Raw genomic sequence first — 25,867 nt, 5'->3', positions numbered from 1 at the left:
TAAACACCTTTTCAATCAACTGACCCTGTTTCTAGTTTACATTTTGTTTTCTTTGTTGCTGGTGTGCTTTGCAGTTGGTGGCCTTGGACTTTGACAGCTTTAAGGAAGAGGAGGTCAACCCCGCCAAGCTTCAGAAGCACATCAGGGAGCTCTCCGAGCAGCTTTATAGAAATGTAAGTCTTCGTGCAACTAGTAACTGCTAAGTTTCCTCTGTTGTGCTGGTGTGCCGTGTAGGTCTGATTTCCTCATTTTAGCCTGCTCTGCACGTGTGCTACTCCAAATCTGTCCCATTAATCCATGTTGTTTCCTGGTTGTTGTATGTTAGGAGAACCCAAACCCCCACATGGCATTCCAGAAAGTGCCTCGGCCGTCCGAGGGATCCCACCTGCGCATGCACCAGATACCTTTCCCCGTGCTGGATGAAGAAAAGGTGGAGAAGCTTATGGAGGAGGGTACAGCAAAACACAGCAGCACAACTCTTCCTACACGAACTGAGAAAAAGTGTGTAGTACCCGCTGGACCACCTGTTGGTATGACTCACTTTAAAACCTTATTATGCACAAAAAATACATTTCACAAAGGTTTTTGCATGTAAGTTTTGAATTCAAATGACCCATCAATGATCTGTTTGCTTATTCCAGCATCCATCATGGGAAAGAGTTACTCTGTGTTTAACAGCGCTCGCAGGCTGGAGGTCGTGAGGAACTGCATCTCATTCATCTTTTACAACAAGACTCTAGAGACTGAAAAGGTGATGCACACTGTTTATTTTTCTACCTTTAAACAAGCTCATAAGGCACCCGTGCTTTGGGTAACACCAGATCTTCAGGCCGTTTAGGAGCGGGTCTCTCCTTAGCTTTATAGTCATATTATGTCCCAGCTGGCACACAGACACCTAGAAGCAGGAGTAAATAAGGCCTGTGATCAATCTTTCTGCATCCCTGTGCCAGGCTAAGCTGCCAAGCAATAATTACAACTGGGATTGATCAATTCCTGTCTGATCTGTTTGTCCCTGCAAATATTTACGCTGCACAGGAATCTTTCCTCAAAGTTATATTCCACACTACAGCCTCATCTGTAGGAGTTCATAGGTGAGCAATCAGTCCAATATGACTCCAGTGTGTTTAAAATGGGATGAGTGCCAGTTGTTTTATGTATCCTTATAGCTTCATACAGGAGTTATATAACCTGAACCTGCATCTGCATGCACAGGGTAAAAATGCATAGCAGGAATTCTCTGAACACCCTGTGAACTTGTAAGTCTTCGACATACATACAGTGCTGTGCAAAAGTGTTTATCCTCTTCCTGTTTTTTTTGTTTGTTTGTTTGTTTTTGGAAATCTGTTACATTTAAATGTTTCAGCTCATCAAACAAAAGTAAAAGTAATGGAAAAGTAATTACCCTCTAAATCCCCTAAACCTAATAATTGGTTGCGGCACCCTTGGCAGCAAAAACTGTAATCAAGCATTTGCAATAACATCTTTCACATCACTGTGGAGGAATTTTGATCCGCTCTTCTTTGCAGGTTTGTTTAAATTCAGCCACATTGGACAGTTTTCCAACATGAAGGGCCTGTTTAAACTAAGTCCAGGCTTTAACTAGGCCACTTCAAAGGTGGACTTGCTGCTGTGTTTCGGATCATTGTCCTGCTGCATAACCCAAGTGTGCTTGAATGTTATTTTTTCACATAGGGCCTGATAGGGTTGCAATAAACGGCATTTTATATTTATTTATCTTTGCAAAAACATAATAAATCAGGAAAGATCAAATAATTTTCATAGCACTGTAGGTGCTCCTGTAGTTGTTGTAGTGAATGGCACTTTTGACAAATACTTTATAAAATGAAGGTTTCCTGTCTTCAGGGTTTGTTTTTTTTTAACAGTTTCAAATTACTAATAGTTTCCTGTGTCTTGTGCTAATTGACTTCTCTTCACAGGTCTGTTACTTTCTAAAACCCTCTTTCCCTCTTTCTTCATTTTAACAGACGCTGCCGGCTGCACTGCGTGCGCTGAAAGGCAAGGCAGCCCGCCAATGTCTGACTGAGGAGCTCAGTCTCCATGTTCAGCAGAACCGCGCCATACTGGACCACCAACAGTTTGACTACATCATTCGTATGATGAACTGTGCCCTTCAGGTCAGTGACGTGACAGATAAACCTGCCAACACAAGTCACAGACTGTTACATCTGTACTGTAAACATGCACAGTAATATTCCATGCAGATAGGAAGAAGCAGTCAGCCTTAGAAAAGCCTGGATTTTTTTCCCCCTGCAATGTGGGGGTCACGTTCTACAATCAGTCAACTAATCGAAAAATTTAAATGCCTGAATTTTTGATAATCAATCAACTGTTTAAAGTTCAGAAATGTTGTAAAGTCTTTATTTGTTCCAGATTTGGGTTTTGGTCTGTTGCTTTTAACAAAAAAGTCAATTTAAACATCATCTTGGATTACGAGCTTTTCTGTTATTCTAAGAAAATCAGTGGTGAATAAGTAAATAATGAATGAACTACACAAACCTGATGGCTTAGAGACTATGTGGCCTTGCTTCAGAATTTATAAAGCAATGCATTTTATCAAAACTTTATATGAATTAAAAGATTTTTTCCTCCTTACAATGCAAGTCTGAAATTGTACTGAGACCCTCAGTGCTGTCGTCCAGAGTGCTTCCCCAAACTGTGAATGTCAAACTTGCCGTGTTATTCCCCAAAAATTGAGATTTATTTTAACAAAGCACTTTTTCTAAAGCTGATATACAGGAAAATGTTTTTCAGATCCATGTAAATATTTTAGTTCAGTATCAAAAAGTAGACTTTATGAGTTTAAAAGATTAGCTGTAGAGAGTCAGACAGTAATGCTTAAGGTCTCACACAGGCTTAGGGACATGTTGGCGACCACTTAGTAAACCCTGGTCACGAGGGAAGAATGCATATTCCCCAATAGACTGCGATTGTTCGATGGATGTTGCTTGCAGTCGCTGTGAAATTGAATCGGTAAGACCCAGTCGTGCAAGTTTGGAGACCGATAAGTGACCTTGCCTGCTGGTAACCTCCGGTCGCTAGGGAAACGTGTGCATCCCATCACTGGTTGGTGAGTGGTTGTTGGTAGTTTTAGCGTGAAATTGGTCATAAAGACGTACACAGTGGTGCATCCAAAATGGCCTTGTGATTGTTTTGTTTCTAGCAGGTTGCAGTCGCTGGGTTTCATGGAAGATGCCATCTCGTCTCCAAACACTTGCAAAACACTCCAAGCCATGGTGAAACTATAAAAAAAAAAAAATGCTATGCAACAACAGTCTGGCCTTGTGTCATGAGACTCATGACCTATGAGTCCTAACAATGCTTCTCATTGTTAATCGGATACTGTGTTTGAGTCTTCTTCGTGCCCTCCTGGTGGTTCAGCTATTTGTCAAAGCAAGTACGTAGTGTGGTTTCTTTTTTTGCAGCTTATAAAAAGTCTGTAAAGCTTTACTCAAACAGAGCAGTTGGTCTTAATTGGTAGTTCCCCTTGTTTTATTAGTGTGAATAAACCCATCTGAGGGATTTTAAAAATTTAAGCAATAGTCAAAAAGTGCAGCATTTATAGAGTGACTTGAGATTCCAGTCATTCCCTCCCAAATAACAGAAACCAATTAATCCCACCATCTGCTGCTCTAGGGACGTGCAAAACGTGCAAGTTGCTTCAGAGTTGTTAAAATGAAGTTTTGATGAATTTGGCCTTTCGAGAACAAAAAAAAAAGGGAAGAGAAAAGTAGTTCATTGGCGTTCGGTGTTTGATTGTCTTCATTTTCAGGATCAGAGACTTTATCGCTGGTCTGCATTTGCCAAAGCTTTATAAAACCAAAATCTCGTTTGCACAGCCTCTTTAGTTCAATTCTATCTCAAGTATAAATCAAACGCGTGCTTTCATGTTGTTACATGAAAGCTGGTGCGTCATTTGGTCTTCCCCATCAGAACAAAATCTGCAAACCTAGGCTTAAAATTTTCTTTCACCCAAACTAATGAACCTGTTGAACAGGTATGTTCTAGGAAAATGAATAGGTCATCTGTATCTTTAGTGCTGTCTGCAATACAAGCAAGTAAACCTACATCCATGTTGTGCTAATATTCATTATTTTTAATTTGTTCTGCTCTTGTAAACTACATGTTAGATGTGAACATGTTTAAAAAGAATATAAACAAAACATGTTTGCTGAAATACTAGTAATCCAAAGTGACACATGAGAGAAAGTAATAATTTCACAAATAGAGATATAGACGTGGAGTACACTTTGATGAATTGCAACAAAGTATGTAATCAGCCTTTCTCTAAAGATTTTAGAATCATTTATTGTTGTTTTTAAAGATTTTATTGTTTGTTTTTGGTCTTAAAGCCAGGTTGGCTTTCAGCTCTCGGTCTTGTGTTCGTCTGGCATTTGTCTCACATGATCCAAATATACATTTTAAGATGTGGGGCCAGTTATTACGTTTAAATTCTGCTCCGTTGCCTTTGTTTCAGTACCCAGCAAAACAAGGACCCCATAAAGATGTTACAGAGCGCGCCACGGCCGGCCGGATTGTGTCTGTGTGTGCGTGTTCAAAGGTCCTTCAGAGCTTCACAAAGCCAAAGTGACCTATTCTGCAAAAAATGTTCATGCTTCTTGCGTGATGACAGCCACATGCCGCCTCAGTATTTCTGGCGCGTGTGTTGATCTGACACGTTGATTTGCAGTGACATCATCATTAAGAAACCACTTACAACATTTATCGTTAAACTGTCAACTTCAGGCGGCTGTGTGACTTTTCTGTTTTCTGGTTACAATCAGAGTTTTCCTTTGAAAGAGTTAGCAGGAAGTGCTGAGTAGTGCGTGCGCCGCAGAGTAGGTTAGAGGTTGAGGCACTGGAATCAGATGAAACTGTACCTTGGAAGTATGTATTAACTAGCTTTTCTTTCTTTGGCTATCTCGTTAGACGCGCTAACAATCTGTGAGTGTCTGTAAGAAATTTACAGTTGTGCATTTTTTCCTGTTTAAACATCTGTTGTTGGCCTTATCTCTGCTGTGTTTCTCTGCCATGAGTAATACCCCCCTTATTGAGGCATTTATGTTAATTGCTCATTTATATGAGTGTGCGTGCGCATGTGCATGCGTGCGCTGGTCAATGCTCTAGCTTTTAGAAGTAAAAGTTGCGCAAACCATGTGGGGGAACAAGCCCTGCTGTGGATGTGTCCTGGCATTCCAACCATTTCCTGTCTGATAGGATTATTAGCCTTCTGTGCTCTGCTCTCTCATGGCCTGCAGCGTCATGATGGTGCTCACGGACACGCTCTGAATGGAGGTTTACTGTGAGAGGGTGTCAGAGTCCGAGGTCTATGGGAAGCGATCGCCTCGGCACAGAGTCCATGCGTCATTTATGATCCCGACCTCAACCATGTGACATGGAAAAGTGTACAGTAATGCATATTAAGCATAGATGTTGTTGTCGGGTGGAGGGTGAGCTCCATCTAACTGTCCTATATGGACTGCATGTTGCCACATCTGAGCTGATGAACCCTGATGTACCCTTTACCCTCACCCCTCCACCCACTCTAGCTTAATTTCTGCCGGCTGCACTTTAATCACTTTGAACATTTCCTTTAATAGTTATTAGTGATTACATTTGTACATTATTTAGCTCATAAATTAGTCTCTTGCTGTGAGAAAATGCCCTCTTGTCTGCCTTAGTGGTCTTAATGGACTGCCTTATGTAACTCGCTGGTCACTGGGAATCTGTACTTAGTGTCATTCCCATGTTCGGATAAATGTTTCTCAAGGATGTGTACCAGTGTGGCCAGGTAAACATCAGTGCTAATCGGATATCGCGCTTTCACTATGGAATTTCTGTTTGTTGCTCATCCGGGTGACACAAATGTCAGCTATGTTGCGTATTTTTGCCTAATTCCTTTTCCTATTCGTAATTCCAGACACAATTAACAGTAATAGGCTATGAGGCAGGCGCTCCTCTGTTTGCCGTGAAAGTCCCATAAATGCATGCCGCAAGTGTCATCCCGCAGCTTTCCTGGAAGGTGCTAACACAGGAAGTTAGTGTTTGCTCACATCCTACAGCGTTTTGTGTCACATGCTGACAGCCTCCTTGTGTTTGTCCAGTGCATACGTGTCTGAAACAGAATAGCGGTGTTAGTCATCCTCGCTGTTATAGCTCCAGCAGGCTAAAGAATGAGGGAAAAAGGTTAGACACACAGTAAATAATGGAAGGAAATGGAGGCTGCAAGGTGTCCGTGCAAACAGCAACAGCTTCTTCTCCCTCTATTCTTGAAAACCCAAATAACATATGTTAAGGATGAGTTCCCCACCATGAACCATATGGATGCTGTGAGAATGGCTGAGTGCTTAATGCAGTACTTTTTTGTCAAGTGCTTGATGGACTACAAGCACTCATTCAGTCTAATCTGCTGGAGATTTCACTGCTATCTCTTCACTTTGTTACTCGACCTCAAAAGCTTTTGAGCTGTCACTTATCTTCTCTGTCTGCTCACAGGAGATTAAGGTGGAGGTTTGTAGGTGATAAGTGTGGCTTAAGTGAAGCCGATTAAGTCTTCTTTATATGAAAGGTGATATGGTGAAGTAGCTAAACCCCTCCCCTTTCCCACCTCCAGCCATTCTTGGACCATTTCGTAAAAAAGGCCCCGGTCAACGCTAAATTTCTGTGTTTTTCCCTAGAAGAGTACTCATTTGTAAAATATTCACACTCTTCTGCCTGTGCATTTCCACTTGTTGTTCTATTTTGTCTGGGGTCCATGAACTCCAGTGACCTGCAGCTTTGTCAAGGATGCTGGGTAAACAATGCTTTGGTGCCGCTCCAGTAAGCTGGAACATTTTACCACAGCCCCAATGACTGCAAAGAAGAAAAAAAAACAACTAGCAACAAGAAAACTAAAGCAGAAACTGTGTTGCTTTGTCGACGGGGGGGCAGTGGCTTTCATGTGTTTTGCATTTTCTCTCCTTTGTACATTCTTGCCTGTGCGCATTTTCAGGAGTGGCGGTAAGAGGGCCCCCCATTACAGAGCGCTATCAGAAAGTGGAGCATTCCTCCGCCTATCTCCCTCTCCAAAATGAAGCACTCTGATAGTATGTTGTTTTTGAAGAACACAGTCATGGTTTTAAGAGTCTCATTTTCACATGACGTTAGTCCAAAACCAATACATTAAATATGAAAACATTTGTCATACAGGTTTTTTTTTGGTTTTTTTTTAATGACTCGGGGTTATCTGGTGCGGCACAAGGTCAGAATCAGTGCTGTTGTTTGTACATGGTCTTAAATCAAGTTTCCTCTGGCTGTTTTCATTTGCAGAGTTCAAATCCCAACAAAGCTTACTGCACATAAGTACCAATTTCCTGTGGGTGAAGCACTTTTGAGTCCAACTCGGCTCTTTTTCTTTTGTTCCCCATTGTTTTCTATGGTCTGTGTAAGAAAAGTTTAGTTTGGGCCCCTAAGCGCCTCCCACCTTCAGCCTCCCGTGTAGTGATTTTTGTCTTAATGCCATCCTTTTAAAAGCGCTGTTAAGCACCGCCTCTCTGACCTGAAACAGTCTCAGATACAGAGACACATTGGAATGGTGTGTAAATGTCAAAGACTGAATATTTTCAACCAATCCCTTTTGAAATTTAAAAAAACACCTATAAAAAAAGAAAATTGAATTTGCTTTCTGGCTGGTCGTGGATGCTTGATTAATGGTTGCAGCGTTTTGTGGCCAAAATAACTGCACTTTACGCAACATTTTGTGAATTTTTTTTTTTTTTTGAGTTAGCCTTGTATGGCAGTCTAGCTGAATCAATATCAATAAATTGAAGACTGGGACACACTGACAGTCGTGTCAAGGCAGAGATTATATAAGAAGATTGAAAGCATATGTCATAACGGTGCAAAAGAGCAGAGTGAGGGGATTTGGCAGGCCTGGTTTTGAGCTTTGCCCTGACATTTAACAGAACAGTGTCTTTATGTAACAGGACGTTAGAAATGCTGAAGATGAATTCTTTGCCACCCAAAGTTCTCCCAAAGTCACATTTCTGCATTGCTAATTTGTAGCTGTTGATCAGCAGAGCCCTCAAAGACCACGTTTCTGCTGTTGTCGTGCAATTTAAAATTGTGTTGACATCATAAGATATTTTCCCACAAAGTTATCAAACCTGATGATAGTAGACTTGAAAAGATGTTCTCTCCGGGTTTCACACCATGCTTTGTTTCCTGCCCTGTTCTCACTTCTCTCTTCCTTTTCACCCCCCAGGACTGCTCCACCTCTGAGGAGTTCACGGTGGCTGCTGCACTGCTGCCCCTGTCAACAGCATTTTACAGGGTAAGGAAATAATAATTCTATCAAAGCATAGAAGTGTGTGCCTTGAATGTAAATCTTTTGCTCCACCTGTTTTCTCAATGTCATCTATATCATCTAAGGGATCAGTTTAACTTTTTTATGTGAAAAAGAAAGTTTCCCCAGGCTTTCTGCGGTCCTGTGAAAAACTAGGCAAACCTTTGATGCTTCGATAAGAATTAATATAGTAAGTAAGCTGCATTCAAGCCTCATATCACCAAGCACAATGCAAAGTGTTGGATGCAGTGGTGTAAAGCACCCCACCACTGGAATCTAGGGCAGTGAGACGTGATCTCTGGAGTGACGAATGAACAGTTTGGGGATGGCCCCATCCTGTTTCAACATGACTTGGCACTAGTACACAAAGCAAGGTTCATAAATGGATGAGTGAGTTTGGTGTCGAAGAACTTGAATGGCCTGCACAGAACCCTGACCTCAACCCGATAGAACAATTTTGGGATGAATTAATGGAGACCAGGCCTTCTCGTCGAACATCAGCATCTTACCTCACAACTGCACTTCTGGAAGAATCGTCAAAAATGACCATAAACACAGTCCTAAACCTTGTAGAAAGCCTTCCCAGAAGAGTTGAAGCTGGTGTAGCTGCAAAGCGAGGGCCAATGTCATACTAGAGATCATAAGATTATATTAAGAATGGCATGTCACTTGAATTCATAAGCTTGTGAAGGCAGAAGAAAAAATACTGTTGGCAATATTGTGTAGCAGCACGACTTAGGTTTACAAAAGTGCATCTGAAGAAACCACAAGATCTCTGGAACAATGTCCTTTGGACAGTTAGACCAAAATGGAGAAATCCATCATATCAGCAGAAACACCTGACCACCTATCAACTGCTAAGCACGGTGGTGGAGGGGTGATTTGATTTGATTATTTGGGCTTGTTTTGCAACCACGTTGAAAGCTATTGTTGCTAAAGGTGGTTTTACAATATAATCTATCAAGGAGTGTGCTTAGGTTTTCACATGACTGCATTGATACCTGTGGACTTTATTTTTCCACACAGCTGTATGCAAATATTCACTTACCCCCTGTGGTTTCTAGCCATGCATATACTCTAGTTTAATAAGTGAAACTACTGTCTCTAAATATTTAAAACAATCTTACATAAATTATTGATTTGAGCTTATCAGCGCATTGACAGATGGTACAGGACTGGACTCTTTTAAACCTGTCAGCCTAAACATGTTAAATATGTTGCTCCTAAATCTCATCAAACTGAACCTGCAAGCATTGACTCCTGTTGAACAGATCAGCTCCGGGGATTACATTGAGCTGGGCAGTTTCTGTCAGTATTTTGGACCATCACTGTCTGTAATTCCACTGTGGAGGTCTTGTGAATTTCTCTGTGTTTTGGTTTCTTGCTGGCTGTTGTGAATTGTAGATGGGCTTGTGTGCACAGCTGGTTTAAGGAACTGAACTGTTAACCATTTCCCTTGTCTTCGCCCTGCCCTAACTGCCACCACAAGTGTGATAATGCATAAACAGTGAAGTGCAGTAACAGCGGATTTCGACTAATAAAATGCAGATATATCAGCTTTGTCTTAGTTTTATTGAAGATATTTGGGTAGTAAGATGCATGTCAGTCAAAATGTAACCACAAGCTGGATACAGCGTCTGTTACATGCATGTCCATGTCAGTAAACTTTATTTTTTCCCATGACCCACACCACACACCTCTCAATCATCAATTTTACTGGCAGCCCAAGAGTTTCAAGTGGTAGTTGACCTTAACTTAACATTGCCTTCACAATAGAGAAGTTTCTACACAGGGAATAACCAGAGAAAGAACTGCTTACTTGACTTTTCGACCTCTGCTAGAAGCACACAGTATTTTAAAGCCGGCCGTGGCCTTTGGTTTCCAAATCATCTAATCAACCACAACTATGTCCTTGCAGCTTACTTGTTGCTATAGGAACAGACACAACTGTCCACACTGGCTTTTTGTTGGATACCAGTGCCGTACCCTGATGGGCTGGACTGGGAACTGGCCTGCTCTGTGCCACCACATGACTTATTCAGTTCACATGCCACAGGCTGATGTAACTTTCTTTGATATTTGTTGTTTTTCTCGTTTCTCTTCAAACCCACCAGGGCTGAAACTTTATCATTTTCTCTCAGAGTCTCGCATGTAAAATTACTTATCGTTACAAAGTGGTTTCTGTCTCAACTATGTTAACTGATCATAAGTCACAGTTACCACACACTGCAGCGATTTCCTCCCTTTTCAGTTAGAAGATTAAAAATAATGCCTTTTGTGGCACAGACAGCTTGTTAGAAGTAAAGACATTTAGAGAAACCCATTTTTCTTTGTTGTTTACAGATGATTGGAATTAATGACAGCACTGAGCTGTGTTTCGTCCAAAGGGGGAAAAGTAAAGTGAGGTCACGAAGGAATCTGCCAAAAATGTCTGTAATCTCTGGTTTAATAAAACAAGGATCATGCAGTGGAAATGTGAGAAAAACAAAGCGTGGTAATGGAGCATGGCAGCAGCTGTCATTTTGGGTGGGGACTGTGAGGCATGCATGATCTGATATCTCACAATTGATTTCCATACCCTGTTTCACATGTTTCTGTACATGTTTAATATTTTTATTCATTATTTCCACATTTGTGTATGCAGCTAAGAAAAATCTTGTATCAAAAAGTATTTTGACTGGATGCAGCACCTTAAGCAGGCTGCAGCAGCCTGCCATGTCATCAACATTCCTACATTTGTTACTGGAGCCTCCCATTAGGCACACTGATCACTTTTCCTTTATGTTCACAAGGGTAACCTTAATAGATTGCTAAACTGCACTCTTTTTTTTGCTCAGAAGGACCATATCTGAACATCAGTCTGTGTCCACAGGTCAGTACCGAAGCTTTGTGCCATTGAGATCAGATCTGTTATGCAAAGAACACCTTGTTCTACCTGCCTATTTACTCTTCAACTTCACATCTGCACTCAGCTGACACTTTATTAGGTGGAAGTTTAATTATTTGTGACATAGATTCAGTAAGGTGCTGGAAAAAATAATCCGAGATTTTGGTCCATATTGACATGATAGCATCACGCAGTTGCTGCGGATTTGTCGCCTCCACATCCATGATGTGAATCTCTCGTTCCACCACATCCCAAAGGTGCTCTATTGTTCTGAGGTGTGGTGACTATGGAGGCCATGTGAGTGCAGTCAACTCATTGTCATGTTTAAGAAACCAGTTGAAGGTGATTTGAGCTTTGTGACATAATGTGGTGTGTGTTATCTTGCTGGATGCAGCCATCAGAAGATGGGCACGCTGGACATGGTCAGCATGGATGAATCCATTCTTGTATGCTGTTTGTGCCTAATTTTGAGCCTACCATCAGAATGTTGCTTCGGCTTTCAATGTGTTGTGCGTTCAAGAGATGCTCTTCTGTATACCTTTGTTGTAATGTGTTGTTATTGGAGTTCTTTGAATCTGACCTCATCAACAGGACATTTCTGCCCAGAGAATTACAGCTCACTGGAAGTTTTGTCTTTTTCAGACCGTTCTCTTTAAACACTAGAGATGATTGTGTGGAAGAATCTTAGTAAATCAGCAGTTTCTGAAAGACTTGGAGCAGCCTGTTTGGCACCAGCAACCATGCCATGTTCAAAGTCAGTGTAATCACCTTTCTTCCCCATTCTGATGCCCAGTTTGAACTTCAGCAGGTCATCATGACTATATGTGCATGCCTAAATGCACTGAGTTGCTGCCAGGTGATTGGATGATATTTACATTAACAGGCAGTTGAATAGGTGTACCTTACACAGTGGCTACTGAGCATAAATTAATATATAGTGTAGGGTTGGGCTATATGTAAAAAATTTCCAACTGACAATCGTCAGTCCAATAATCGACGATGGGCGATATATTCGCGCATGCACAGACCTTTTGATGGGCGGAGCAATGTAATCATGCACGGACTGATTTGCGCGTTTACAACACAGAAGAAGTCCGAACATGGACGAACTAATTTCCAAAAAAACATTAGGGCTGTCAGCGTTAACGCGGTCATCACTTTTAACGCGATTAAAATTTTTAACACAGTCAACCCATCTGAAGCGCAGAATGAATGAACTTTGGACAAACTGCCCGAAATGCGTTGATAGAGACATTTCAGGGATTTTGACTCAGTCTGCACTCCAGATGGGTTAATTGTTAATCGCGTTAGTCGTGATGACGGCGCGTTAACGCTGACAGCACTAAAAATAATAAAATAATAATAAAGTCGCCAATTTGGGATGAAAGAGGTAAACTTAAGGATGTAACCAAAGTGGTGTGCCGCTTGTGCAGACGTATAGTTTGAGTAAAGTACTCAAACAAGACTAACTTGCATGAGCATGTACGTGTCCACCATCCGGCCGAGTATGCTAGGCCATCACCAGAGTCTGCAGGTCCATCAACAAGCATTTGGGCGCAGATGAAAGAGGGTGCTGTTAAAACAGCGCTATTATTTTTTTTCTGACTGCTTCTATTAGCTCCATCATTATTAGCAAGCTTACTCATGGGCAAATAAATAAATAAATTGTCCTTGTAAAAACGATAGTCGATATATTCGTCACCCAACCCTCATAATGTGCCAGTCTAAACTCAACCCTACACAATCTTAGAAATACATGATGTAGGAGTTTTGATAGATGCTCTTACTTTGCTTTCACATAAAGACACTGTGGCATGCCAAAGCTGTAAATCATGTGGATGTAGTAATTAAACTGTTACTAATATTACTACAGTGACTGCTCAAAATGTCTTGTGTGAAAAAGGCATACTGTCTCCTTCCTCCTGACGTTTTCCTTCCTTTAGTCACGTTTTGTTGTTTAGTGTTATGTTTGCCTGAAGAGCCCCTGGACATATTTGTCCGGATTAGCTTAAAATACCTTTTCTTATGATAGCATCACACAGTTGCTGCAGGTTTCTTGGCTCCACATTCATGACGTGAATCTCCCGTTCCACCACATCCCAGGGGTGCTCTTTTGGATAGAGATCTGGTGACGGTGGAGGTTATTTGACTATAGTGAACTCATTGTTATGATCAAGGAACCAGTTTGAAATAATTTGATCTTCGTGACATGGTCCATTTTCCTACTGGAAGCAGCCATCAGGAGGTAGACATGGTCAGCAACAATACTCAGGTAGCTTGTGGTAAACAATGCTCAGTTGGCGTCGGCAACCTTCAACATCAAAGGGAGCCTTTATAGAAACACAGGCGGTTGACGGAGGACAGACGTAATGGGAGAGAATAAATTAATACATATAGTATATGTACTAATGGGGTTACGGTTAACCCTAATTATAACCCATGGCTCACCAGCCACAGGTTGCCAACCTCTGAATTAAGGAGACCAAAGTATGCCAAGAAAATATCCCCCACACCATTACACCATGACAAAGGCCTGTACTGTTGATACAAAGCAGGATGGATGTTGTGTGTCATATTGTTTACACCAAATTCTGACCCTATCATTCAGATGATGCAGCGAAAATCAAGACCAGACCTGGCTCTCTGGTCCAATTTTGGTGAGCCAGTGGAGCCTTCGTTTGTTGTTCATGCTCGCTGTGGACGTCTGCTGCTGTAGTCCATCTGCTTTGAGGTTCAGCGCGTCGTGCATTGATGATTGATGATGCTCTTTTGCATACCTTAGTTATAACCAGTGATCATTTGAGTTGCTGTTGCCTTTCTGTCAGGTCGAAGCAGTCTGACCTCTAGCATCAACAAGACATTTTCACAAAAAGACTGCCGCCCACTGAAGCTCTTTTTCAGACTATCCACTGTAAATGCTAGTGATGGTTGCATTGAATGTTTAAAAATCCAGGAGTCTGTGAAGTACTCAGACTAACCTGTCTGGGCAGGCTGTTGATTCCAGGTGTTTCTAGAAGGCTTTTGTCTTAGTTCATTACATAAGTGCACCATCAGAAAGCAGCAAAGTCTATCCATAAGCATCTCCAACACAAAAATAAATCAAATGACATTGTAGTCCTCACTTCAGATAGGTGAGGTCTCACAGTTTAATCATTCCTTGATCCGTTGACTGAATATTTTCAAAATTGTGTAAAGATGTGTTTCTGTTTTTCAGAACCCATAGAACAACAAGAGCATGTCATTTATCTTGTCCTGAGTAATACTGCTTTTGTAAGCCTTCTGCAGGACTTTCCACAATTGTGTAATAAAGCTGTGATGAATGCTCACCTAAAAGGCACCTATTGTATAAATGAGAGGCTTTAGTCCCAATAAACCACACATTTAGATGAATGACCTTCACTTGAACTGCCGTAATCTCATAATCCTGCATGAGAGCCACACTGGAGACGAAGTTTGATTTGTTGCAATAAAGTGTAACAGTCCAGTACCATTGTTGCATGAGAAAAGGTTTTCCAAGTTTTCAAATAATTTCCACTGTAACAGTCTTGAAAGAGTCTCCTAAGCAGGAATTTTTGCCATTTTGATATAAAATGATTCAAAGATAAATTGGTTTCTGTTTTTTGTTTTCATTTGAGTCAGAGTCTAAGCGCACTTTAATCAATGATGCAGATTTCTCACTGTGGGGAAAAAACTTTTCCTTTTGCACTACAAGCCAAACTTTGGGTAAAAATTATCCTTCCTCTGTTCAGACAGTACACTTTAAAGACTGTTAGTTCAAGGTTAGGAGTCAGACATTGGTCAAGTTCCTGTTTGATATTCTTGGCCAGACTTTGGCAGGCTCACAGTGTGTTCATGCTTACAGTGGCACTGTCCCCACGGCCCTCGAGTCTCCAGGTCGGGTAATGTGGGAAGCTTTCTCTCTCTCTCGCACTCTCTTTCTTTCTCTCTCTCTCTCAGCTCATGTCCCAGAAGCTGCTGGATAGAGACCGTGTTTATTCTTATGGCTGGCCATATAATTTACACTAAAACCCTATTCTATTGGCCCAAATTCTCTATTAAGTTGTTTTGCTTTCCCCTCAGCTTATCCCTCCCCTGAATGTTTTGCTCACACTAAAACAGTGTAAATATTACAGAATGTCTAGTCTAAATCATGCATGTCATTTGGCCTGTGCAGGTAAATTTTATTTAAATGCCTCACAGCCTTTGGACAGCGGCCCATTTGTTAAAGGCGAGGTCTTCTCTAATGCATTGTCTAGTGAGACGTGGGTTTATCAGGAGATGAACGGGTGTCATTGATGCATAGAAGTGTTATTCTGCCCTTTTACTGCCCCACCTGATCCCTTTCTCCTGACATTTGAATGTGTCACCAGATTAAATGCCTCCGCGTGGGGGAAAATGCAGATTGAATGCAGCAGCCGTTTGAAAACCCAAACACAAGACTGGATGACTTGCACAACAAGAGCACTTGACTGTTAGCATTCTTTCATCCAGAGTTTATGCCTGGAGGCATTTGGCAGCTCGTTCTGTCAAACTGCTCTCCACTTTGTCCCCACAAGGAAGATGACGTACTCGGTGACCCCTGACTATCTCCAAAATGCCTCACCGTATCTGTGTTTTCATTTTTCTTTTGGAACATTTATGCTACTTGTACATTGTGTTTTTGCACAGTTGTGGACGCCACGATAGGCATGTTTATTAGTATGACTGTCGGCATGTGTTTCTCTGTTTGTTTGACTTGAATACGCTATTTGAAGGCAGGCTTTTAGACGCTTCACGACTTTAGTAGCTCTCCTCGCAATGCGCGCACTCGTGCAAGAATTGCAAAAGTCGGAGATGGATTGTGTTCAGGTCAAGCGTGCATTCTCACTCAAGGCTGCTCTAGAAATGATGATTGTTTTTATATCAACAGTTCAGGAATGCTATGAATTCTTCCAAAGCGCGTAAATAATGTTGCTGCCCCGAAGCTGGCGACGTATCAGATATAGCAGTCTGCATGCGAGTGCGTCCTCCCTTCAGCGACAACATTCACTATCTCAGAGACAGCGGACATGCATAACGCTGCATGGCTGAGACAGTTATCAATCATATTATGAACCTCTGGATAAAATCAGAGTTCAAAGTGGGATTCTAAATCCTAATAGCCTAATTACTCTGACTTGTGCACGGCTTTTTCTCCTTTCTGTCTCCCCTTGTGTTTTTTTGTTTTGGTTTTTTTTTTCAGCTTGTTTTTACCAAGCCCTGCATTCCTCCTCTTCACTGATCACACAGCCAGATGGGGCTAATAGTGGTATACTCCCTCCTTCCCTTCATCTTTGCTTCCTTCTATTCTTTCCTCCTCCCTTTCCTTTCTTTTCTCCTTCCCTTTTCCCTTCCTCCTTGCACATCTGTCTGGTGCTTTACAAATGAGTAAGAGCCAACCTGGGTCGAAATGACCTAAAAAACTCCTGATAAGTCAAGAAGTACAGCCACTAGCAAATCGCACACACTCGGACCCTCCTACACAAACTACACACTCCCTCGCAGCATCTCTTGCAAGACACTGACAAAGGCTAGCACAGTACCATCTAGGGGGCTGCTATTCTGTTCCTATTTGTCAGTATTTATTTATAGCTGTGATCAATTTAGCTCCATCCCTCCACTCCTACTGAGTTTGAGCAGGTCTGTTAGCTTCAGTTTATCTTTGTCATTTTATCCAGTGTGCCTAAGGATTATTCCCATATTTATATTAAGGGCGTGCACTTGGTGCTTCTGCCGGTACGAGTCTTTAATCATTTCCTGCACTGCGGAAACAGTTTATCTACACGAGTTCTCATAATGACATCCTAATGTTGTCTACAAGTATGTCTTCCGGCAGCTTGCATTTAAGCGTCAGGTGAAATCTGTGTCTTGTACGAGTGGTTTAAATGGAAGGAGAGGTAAACTGTGTGTCATAGTGCTGAGGCATCATTTAGGAACAGTTGATGGCAAGGCCCTGCAGGAGGAGCTGTTACAAATGGAAAATACTTTGTTTTTCTCATGAAAAACTCAACATTATTTCTATAGTAGTATTCTGACCAACATATTGGGCTTGCCACCACGCATACATTCACCATCCATTCATTATACTTGCCTCAAGGGTTAGACCCCCTTTTGCCTTCAGAACAGAGAGTTTGGTCCATATTAAAATGTTTGACAACATCAAACATTTGCTGAAGATTTGTCAACTGCACATCCATGATGTGAATCTCCTGTTCCACCCCAGTCCAAAGTCACTCTATTGGAGTACAGTGTCATGTTCAGGAAATTAGTTTGAGATCATTTGAACTTTGTGGCATCACAAGATGGTACACTGTGGTCATAAAGGGATGGATAAGTGTGGCAAGAAAATATACCTGACAACATGACACCAGCAGCAGCCTTAAACCATTGTTCACGTCCATAAACAAGCCTGGTTCTGCCGGAAGTTTCTTCCTGTTAAAAGAGAGTTTTTCCTTCCCACTGTTGCCAAAGCGCTTGTTCATAGGGGGGTCATATGATTGGTGGGTTTTTCTCTGTATGTATTATTGTAGGGTCTACCTTACAATATAAAGCGCCTTGAGGTGACTGTTGTTGTGATTTGGTGCTGTATAAATAAAACTGAATTGAATTGAACTGAATAACATGCCATGTACCAGCAGAAATTGAGTCTCATCAGACATCAATCTTCTGTTTTGGTAGCCTCAGTTTCCCGTTCATAGGTGATGGTGTGCTTGGTGTGGACTTGCGCTTCTGTTGCCCGTCTGCTTCGAGGTTTTGATGTGTTGTTCATTCAGAGATGCTCTTACCTTGGTTTTAACAGGTGAATTACTTGAAGTTACTCTTGTGTTTCTGTCAGCTCGAGGCAGTCTGACCTCAAGCTGGCAGACTGACTCCAGACATTTACTAGTGAACACTAATGATAGTTGTGTGGGAAATTCTCAGTTCATCAGCAGTTCAGCAAAGTCATTTAATTCACCTTTGTGCCCTTTTCTGATCCTCCATCTGAACCTCAGCATGTCGTCTTGACCATGCCTACAGGCCTCAGTGTTTATTTTTATGCCATGTGATTGACTAATTTAGATATTTGAGTTAACAGCAGTTGAGCAGGTGGAATGACGTGGTCAGTGAGTGTATATCTTAATATCATATCAGTTCTTCATTGCATGGTATATCCTGCCTGTTTAATCTGTGGGGCTGAAGGTACCTGTGGAGACACAAAGAAATGCCCCAACCAGTGCAGGATCTGCACTACCACTGCAGAGCTAGGGTGTTCACTATATAACTGCAGTATTCATGGTTTGAGTCAATGTAAAATGATGCACCTAAAACATTAAATAAAGGGTAAAAAGCTACAACAAAAACAGCTGACCTTTAGTAACCTACACTGTTATTTCACATTCTTTTTCTAAATTGTGATCATTTGAATCTGTCTTGGCCTGTGTCATCAGCCAGCAGCATGTTATTGCTTCTTATTTTAAACACCTTGAAAACTCGTGAAAATTTGCTGCGCTCAGCAGAGTCATGTTTCCCGAAAAAGCGGTTTCATTTGGGTAATCTAATATTAGGAGACGAGCGGAGGAGGGCTCGGCTTCAGTTGTGTGTCAACATGTCAGAATGATTCTTTCTTTCAAGAGGTTTAACCTACACTTTTTTTTAAACAGTAAGACACACCTGCCAGCTCTTCTTCAATTACATGTGTTATTAAGGCGGAAAACCACATTTGTCTGAATTATGAAGAAAAACCGCTGACCTGTTAACACCCATAAACCGCTAACAAGACACAGCTCCAGAAGGACTTGCGTTATCAGTGCTATGTGCTTGCAGCTGCGGGCATTAGCTCCCAGCTCTCCTGGCTTCTGGCTTCTGGCCCATTTCACTGGGAATAAAACTGTTTTGGTTCTGTCTGTTATAATTACAGTAATCCCCACCTCCAAAGTTCTCATCCTTCAAAGGCAAACTATAAAGTGATAATAGAAACCACTGTCTTGTGTCCGGCTCAGGGGGAGGGTTCAGAAGCTAATCTAATAAAAGCCTTCAGCCTTACATATGGCTATCAGACTTTGAAGGGAGGTGGACGGTTGTGGGTGTTTGGTTTGTGGATGATAATTTAATGGCACGCCGTGCTTGTATTTGGATCGTGTTGTTCGTGGCGTGATTTATTTATTTTTTTGTTTCCCCACCACTTTCAGTGTGGTTAAACATGTGTTATTACAGTACAGTATGCAGCAACATACTGTCTTGTGCTGAGGACGGTACAGTATGTTCAGAATCTGTTTTTGTAAGCAACAGGTGATTCACTGCTTGGGCTACACTAGTGAAAAACAACAGCACTGTTGTTTTTCACTAGTGTAGGCACAAGAACGTGTGCTGCTTCATCAGTAGGAGTTGTTATCTGTTTAAGAAGTTATATCTCCAATAATGCATGCAGGATATTTTAGCTCAGGCTGGGGGAGTGTTTGTATTCATCCTCAGGAGAAGAAAAAGAGAGACGTTTAGGCTCTAGACCTGAGTCCAATGTGTATTTTCATGGCTTGATAATTGTGTTTATGCAGTAAGAAGTCTTGAACCACACAAAATGAGAATGATTTATTGAAACCTGTTTAAACATACTTTAAAAAAACAGTATATCAGGCAAAAACAGCGTCTGTACAGTTCTAACAAGCATGAAAGAATCACCAGCTTTATGCTTGAACACAGCCTGAACTCTTAGGTAACCTTTTTTTGTAATTTATTTAGTAGTAGCCTTCAGGAATACATCACCAGATTTATTGAAAGACATTTAAAGCTCTTCTTTGGATGTTTGCTGCCTTTTTTAATTCCATTCTCTCTCAAAATGATCCCTCACTGCTGCAATAATGTCGAGATCTCCATTCTGGGGAGACCACACCATGACTGATGGTGTTCACTTGAGTGTTTATTTCTATCTAGGTTTGCTTTTACCCCATTGTCTGTGTGTTTGGAATCATTGTTAGATTGAAAATTGAAGAATTGAAGAACACCTTCAATCGGACACACTGTTCAAAATTCCACCGATTTTAACAAGATTCCCAGCACCACTGGTGGAAGTGCAGCTCAATCCACGACAGATCCTCCACTGTGTTTTACAGGTGGCTGTAGATACTACTGTATTTTTTTTGCTTTTGTCCTCCCTTTTTCCAGATTCCTAAAAGTTTTAAGGACACGATACACAATCATGCTGAGATATGCCAAGTTTTTGTCTAACAGCTCTGAGGAATCGCCTCATTTTTTGCATTGTTTGTAGGTTCACCTAAACAAAAAGGGAACAAATTATGAGTTCATGTAACAGTCTAACTTAACATTGTTTTTTTGCTATGTGCAGACACATGACTGGTTCTGTCCCTTGAGTTAGGCGCCTTGTCATATTTGAGTGATTCATAGGTCAGCGTTAAGTAGCCTAACAAACAAACAAAAGCATTTCTCTGAAAGTGGTCAGGTACAAGCACTAGACTCAAAAATACTGAAAAAGCAGCCAGTGTCCAAAGAAAAGCTTTGATAGCTATTCAGAAAGCTGGAGAACTATTGCTCAAGAGCACTTTACAAATTCCAAGAAAGTCTGCCTCCTTTAGGGTTGATTCAAGACTTTTGCAGAGTACTGCAGATGATTTGCGTCCCCGCTTTGATTTCCATCAGAATTTAAAATAAAGTTCTGTGCCTTTGTTTGGCTGTGGAGCCACATGCTCCAGTGTGTTTGTCCTCACGGGGGGTGAAAAAGGATTTGATTGACTTTGTCAGGTTTTTAGTTGATACATGAATTCGATTTTATGAAAACAGGAAATGAAGTTGCTGTCCTAACATATATTTAATTGTAAACAATGAGACTGTCATTCGTTGTTTTTAAGCCCGACAGTCAAACATCTGGTGAGTGTCTTTTACTGTCGGAGCTGACATAAACTTTTTTTTTTCTATCCTTTTTTTGTTTGTTTTAGGTTTTAGGTTTTTTTTATGTTTTTACTCCATCAGTCAGTCATTTAATAACCCCCAAGATTTAAATTCACGAGGGCTCTTTTCTCTTTCTACACAAGATCGCGTGTCTACACAAACATGCAGTGTCGGTCACAAATCCAGTGAAAAATCAGCCCCACATAGAAAACTAACCACCAAACAGCCTGCTGTGTAATCTTGCTTCTTTTCTCTTTTTTTGTCCACATTGTCCTCACTGTGTGATCTCCGTTTTGTCTTGTAGAAGTTGGCTCCGGGGGTGAACCAGTTTGCCTACACCTGCATACAGGACCATCCCATCTGGACCAACCAGCAGTTCTGGGAAGCCACTTTCTACAGCGAAGTACAGAGCCAGATCCGAGCCCTTTATCTTAACACCCCGGAGGAAAAGGGGGGCATCACCGCCACATTAAAGGTAAAACAGGGATAGGAGGGACTCTTGCACATTTTGTAACAATTTTAAGTCTATTAAACTAAAAATTAGAGTGAGAAAATAATTTTATTATAATTTATTACTAATATGTAGTTTTCAAGCAAATATCCGAATATAAATGCAAAATAACGCTTTTCAAAGCAATCTTGGTTTTAAGTAGCTCAACAAACCATGACATTTGGCTTCTTTAGCAAAATTACATTCAAAGACAGTATGAATATCAAAAGTTTTTGAGCAGGCTGTTAAGATGTTTATTTTCTGCCTCTACCTCCTTTAGGATGCTGGTGCCGTGCCTGCAGCGGACCGAGATGAAGAGCAGACAGCCATGGACCTAGCAGCAGAGCAGCTGCGTTTATGGCCCAGTCTGAGCAAAGACAAGCAGCAGGAGCTCGTGAAGAACGAGGAGAGCACCGTGTTCAGCCAGGCCATCCACTACGCGAGCCTCATGGTTTACCTGCTGGTGCCTTTGGACAGCAGCAAGAACAAGCTGCTGCGCAACACCCCTGCAACTGACTGGGAGAGCGGCAGTAACAGCATTGTGACAAACAGGTCAGGAGAGCGGTTTAACATCTTAAACACGACTGCAACTTTTTTTTTATTTTTTTGGCTTGTTCTGTATTTGCAAGGTAGAGCGATTAGTCTTATCTGGAAGGAAACTTCCAGGTCGGTTTTCATGATTTGGGAGTATGTGTGCTTCTCTTAATAAGGTGATGATAAGCATGTGGGTGGATGTGGCAGAGCTCGCGGTCTACATGATACCTTCCTATTTAGCCAAATGGATCGCAGCTCCCCTTCTGTTTCCGGACCACATCCATCCTGTGGGCTCACATCGCTACTGCACGAAACTAGTGTGCGGCTCATTTACTTCTGCTGGAAACTTTAAAACCATCAGGTTGTCTTATAATGGAGCTACGCTGTACTTACCCAAACCAAATAGGAGTGGGAGTGATTTCCTATGTTCTGTACCAACTGTGGAGTCAATTAAACAGGGGAAGATCCCCTCCTTGAACGTCTTCCCCTGAAAACCGAAGGTATTCATGTAGATTTTCTTGTTGTCATTTCTTGTTTCCCTGAAGGTCAGGAGGATGTAGCTTTTTGTAGTTTTTTACATTTTGTTCCTAATTGCACAAGAACACAATGTTGCTATTTTATAATGTGTTTTGTTTCTATTTATAATAAGATGAGAGAAAAGCTGCAGCCAAGAATGTATTTATGTGGAAAAGTTCTTTCAATTTCTTTTGCTTTCACCCCAGACTTGTTTGTTTCCCACAGAGGACATTTGGATTTCATCACTTAGTATTTGTGCATCCAAAAGGAAGGTTGCATCAGTTTCTCATGTGAAACATTCTCCTTGGATAATAGAGTCTGAGCCAGTGATCCAGGCATCAGCACTCAGCTCATGCCAGGCTGCAAATCACTCTCACCTTTACTGCTCTTTAGCACAGTGCATGTTTAAATCCATGTCTGTCAGCACACAACTCTCACATCTAGGATCAGATCTCCTCCTGGGCATGGTGGCTTGACCTTTCTCATTTTCATTGTGTCATCGTATGTGTTTACAGCATTGCTGGCAGTGTGGCAGAGAGCTTTGATACTGAAAGTGGGTTTGAGGACTCGGAAAACAGCGACGTCGCCAACTCTGTGGTTCGGTTTGTGGCCCGCTTCATCGATAAGGTGTGCACAGAGAGCGGCGTGACACAGGAGCACATTAAGAGCCTGCACAGCATGATCCCAGGTACAGCACTAACTGTATTTATTCACTCTCTGTCACCACCCTGATTCCCTCAGCTGTATTCAGAATAAAACCTCCGATTTGTGTTTTCTCAGCTCAGGCCAACAGCAACAGAGGCCTGTGAGCTCATTAAACTCCTGGCATGTCAAGTAGCTGTAAAACCTGTAAATACACATCCTGATAGAAAGCACACACATGCATGTGCATGTATGTGTGTGTGTGTGTACACATGGTAACTGACCCCAGCTTCTGACCTACAGGCATTGTAGCTATGCAGATTGAGGCGCTGGAGGCGGTTCACCGCGAGAGCAGGAGGTTACCTCCTATTCAGAAGGTGAGTGCTGTTTTTCACTGAGCTGCTGGAACTCTATGCTACATAGACCCAGCAGCTGTATATACAGTATTTATGCAGCTACATTCACATGAAAAAGTCTTCAAATGATTAAAACTAAATACACTCTTACTGCCTCCATAGGAATTAGGAGGGTAAACAGCAGCCAGATGCTGCTAATCAAATGCACTTGATTAATTGATCATCAGCAGTTGATTCAGACAAAGCAATGCTCAGAGAAAGTGCAAAAGACCCAAGAGCTACATCTCACACTGTACAGGCCTTACTTAGCACATTCAAAGTTAATGACAGTACAGTTAGGGGGAAAAAACTGATCAAGTAGTTTCCAGGAGAAGCCTAGAGTCATCTGTCTGATAGCCAAACCTTGGACCCATATTATTGCAAGTTACTACAAATGGGTGAGGAGTCCACTGGTAACACACACATTTACTTTTATAGTTTGTTAATTTAAGCTTTTATCACATGCTTTATTGTCTAACAACAGGCGCAAGCTAAAAGTTATATGCCAAAAGAACTCGTTGAACAGGCAAATATGAAAAAGCAGATCACATCTGAGGCATCTGGTTCTATGTCATAGACTGTATTTAAAAGATGAGTATAGCCTTCCTTAAATCCTGCATTTTCACCACTGGCCAGCAGGGGGCGAATCCTTTGATTGCAAAATAAAATCAAATTGTACAAAAGTCTATAGACTGCTACTTATTTAAGACCTCAGTAAACACTTTCCTGATGGCGTGTCTGGTTTCTTAGTGAGCTCCGCCCCGCCATGGTTAATAGCTGACGTCACTATGGCTGTAGCTCAGGAGGTAGAGGAGGTCATCTACTGATCGGAAGGTTGGTGGTTTGATCCCTGGCTCCCCCGCTCTGCATGCCAAATATTCTTGGGCAAGATACTAACCCCGTGTTGCTTTCCGATGCATCCATCAGGGTATGAATGTGCGTGAATGTTAGCTAGAAAGCACTTAAAAGCATAGAAGAAAGTGTTTGTGTGAATGGGTGAGAGAATCAGTCCATTTGCTGTGGTGATGTTTATATTTTATATATATACTCTATGCTTTATTGATAACTGAGAAAGAGAAATCTGGATTACTTGACATAATGCTTCCATCCATCCAGTCCATTGTCCTCCTCCGCTTATCTAAATCAGGGTTACAGAGGGGACCATGCTATAGCTGAAACAGGATGAAAGGTCTTCAGGCTGTGCAGAGCTAACACAGACAACCACAGACTCATTTTAAACACTGTATTCTTCTGCACTGTTGACTTAATGAAGACTTTTACTCATGTCTCTTAGTTTAGTCCACGTGCTCAGTTTGGTCTGGTTTGCTCCAACTCTGCATCCAGCTAATGTCATCCAGCGTTTTCCAGATATCATCACGCTTTCATATTTTACCACTTGGTCTTTTGGACCTCGCTCTACCACACGCCTGCCAGCATTTGATAAATCACACAATTATACATGCATTAAAACATTATGCCAATGCTGCTTAGGGAGCAACCTGGACACAGCGGTGAGCTGTCTGTCTGCTGCAGCTTTTGGTTAGCTACTCACATGTTTATGTGTTGGATAGGGCTTCCATCTTGGACTGCTAGCTGCGAGCATCATGCCAAAAAATGCTGAAAGTGTGTAAACAACACCGACTCTGGCTTTGTGACAAGCCTGAATAGTAGTAATGACAGCAATAACCCTAAAGCGAATGCTTTTAAGGTGCAGCAACAATAAGCAGCCGAGCTCGCAGCAGTAATGAGGTGCAGAGGGACTTTCTTCTTGGTCTCGCTGTTCATTCGAGGACAAGAAGCTATTATTATCTCCTGGCTGGAGCTTCGCTCCCACAGGTCAGCTGTGGCCTTAATGGGAAATGTTGTGAATGATCTAACGTCCCTCCTCATGCACATTTGTGACAATGGAACAACTGAGTGTTTCTGCTGACTGTGGAGGCCAGAAGGAGCCGAAGCAGCGCAGGGTGCAGACCTGACTGTTGACTTATAGTAGATACTGCTTTAGTAGATACTCGGCAGCCAGTTAATTATCAAACAAATTGCGAAACAAAGACATGAGTCAGTCACACGCGTCTTTGGGAAAGCGAGTTTAAACCGAAACTAATTTCAGCCATTGCAGCTGAATCAGCATTCGCACAAATATGAAAAGTATTTACTGTTAAAAG

At 41.7% G+C, this 25,867-nt stretch overlaps 1 protein-coding gene across 2 annotated transcripts in view; it reads left to right on the top strand.

The window, feature by feature from the left end:
* Window positions 1-25,867, top strand: part of sbf2 (SET binding factor 2) — a 108,062-nt gene that overhangs the window by 53,202 nt on the left and 28,993 nt on the right. For both annotated transcript variants that reach the window (XM_063475334.1, XM_063475326.1), the window contains exons 13-21: window positions 75-173; window positions 326-530; window positions 642-751; window positions 1,986-2,135; window positions 8,261-8,329; window positions 21,430-21,600; window positions 21,896-22,167; window positions 23,181-23,353; window positions 23,611-23,684. In XM_063475334.1, the coding sequence (XP_063331404.1) occupies window positions 75-173; window positions 326-530; window positions 642-751; window positions 1,986-2,135; window positions 8,261-8,329; window positions 21,430-21,600; window positions 21,896-22,167; window positions 23,181-23,353; window positions 23,611-23,684 (1,323 nt within the window). The remainder of the gene's footprint in view (window positions 1-74; window positions 174-325; window positions 531-641; window positions 752-1,985; window positions 2,136-8,260; window positions 8,330-21,429; window positions 21,601-21,895; window positions 22,168-23,180; window positions 23,354-23,610; window positions 23,685-25,867) is intronic.

The sequence above is a fragment of the Pelmatolapia mariae genome, linkage group LG1 (assembly GCF_036321145.2).
Source record: "Pelmatolapia mariae isolate MD_Pm_ZW linkage group LG1, Pm_UMD_F_2, whole genome shotgun sequence".
Classification (NCBI taxonomy): Eukaryota; Metazoa; Chordata; class Actinopteri; order Cichliformes; family Cichlidae; genus Pelmatolapia; species Pelmatolapia mariae.
This window is presented reverse-complemented; position numbering and strand designations above follow the sequence as displayed.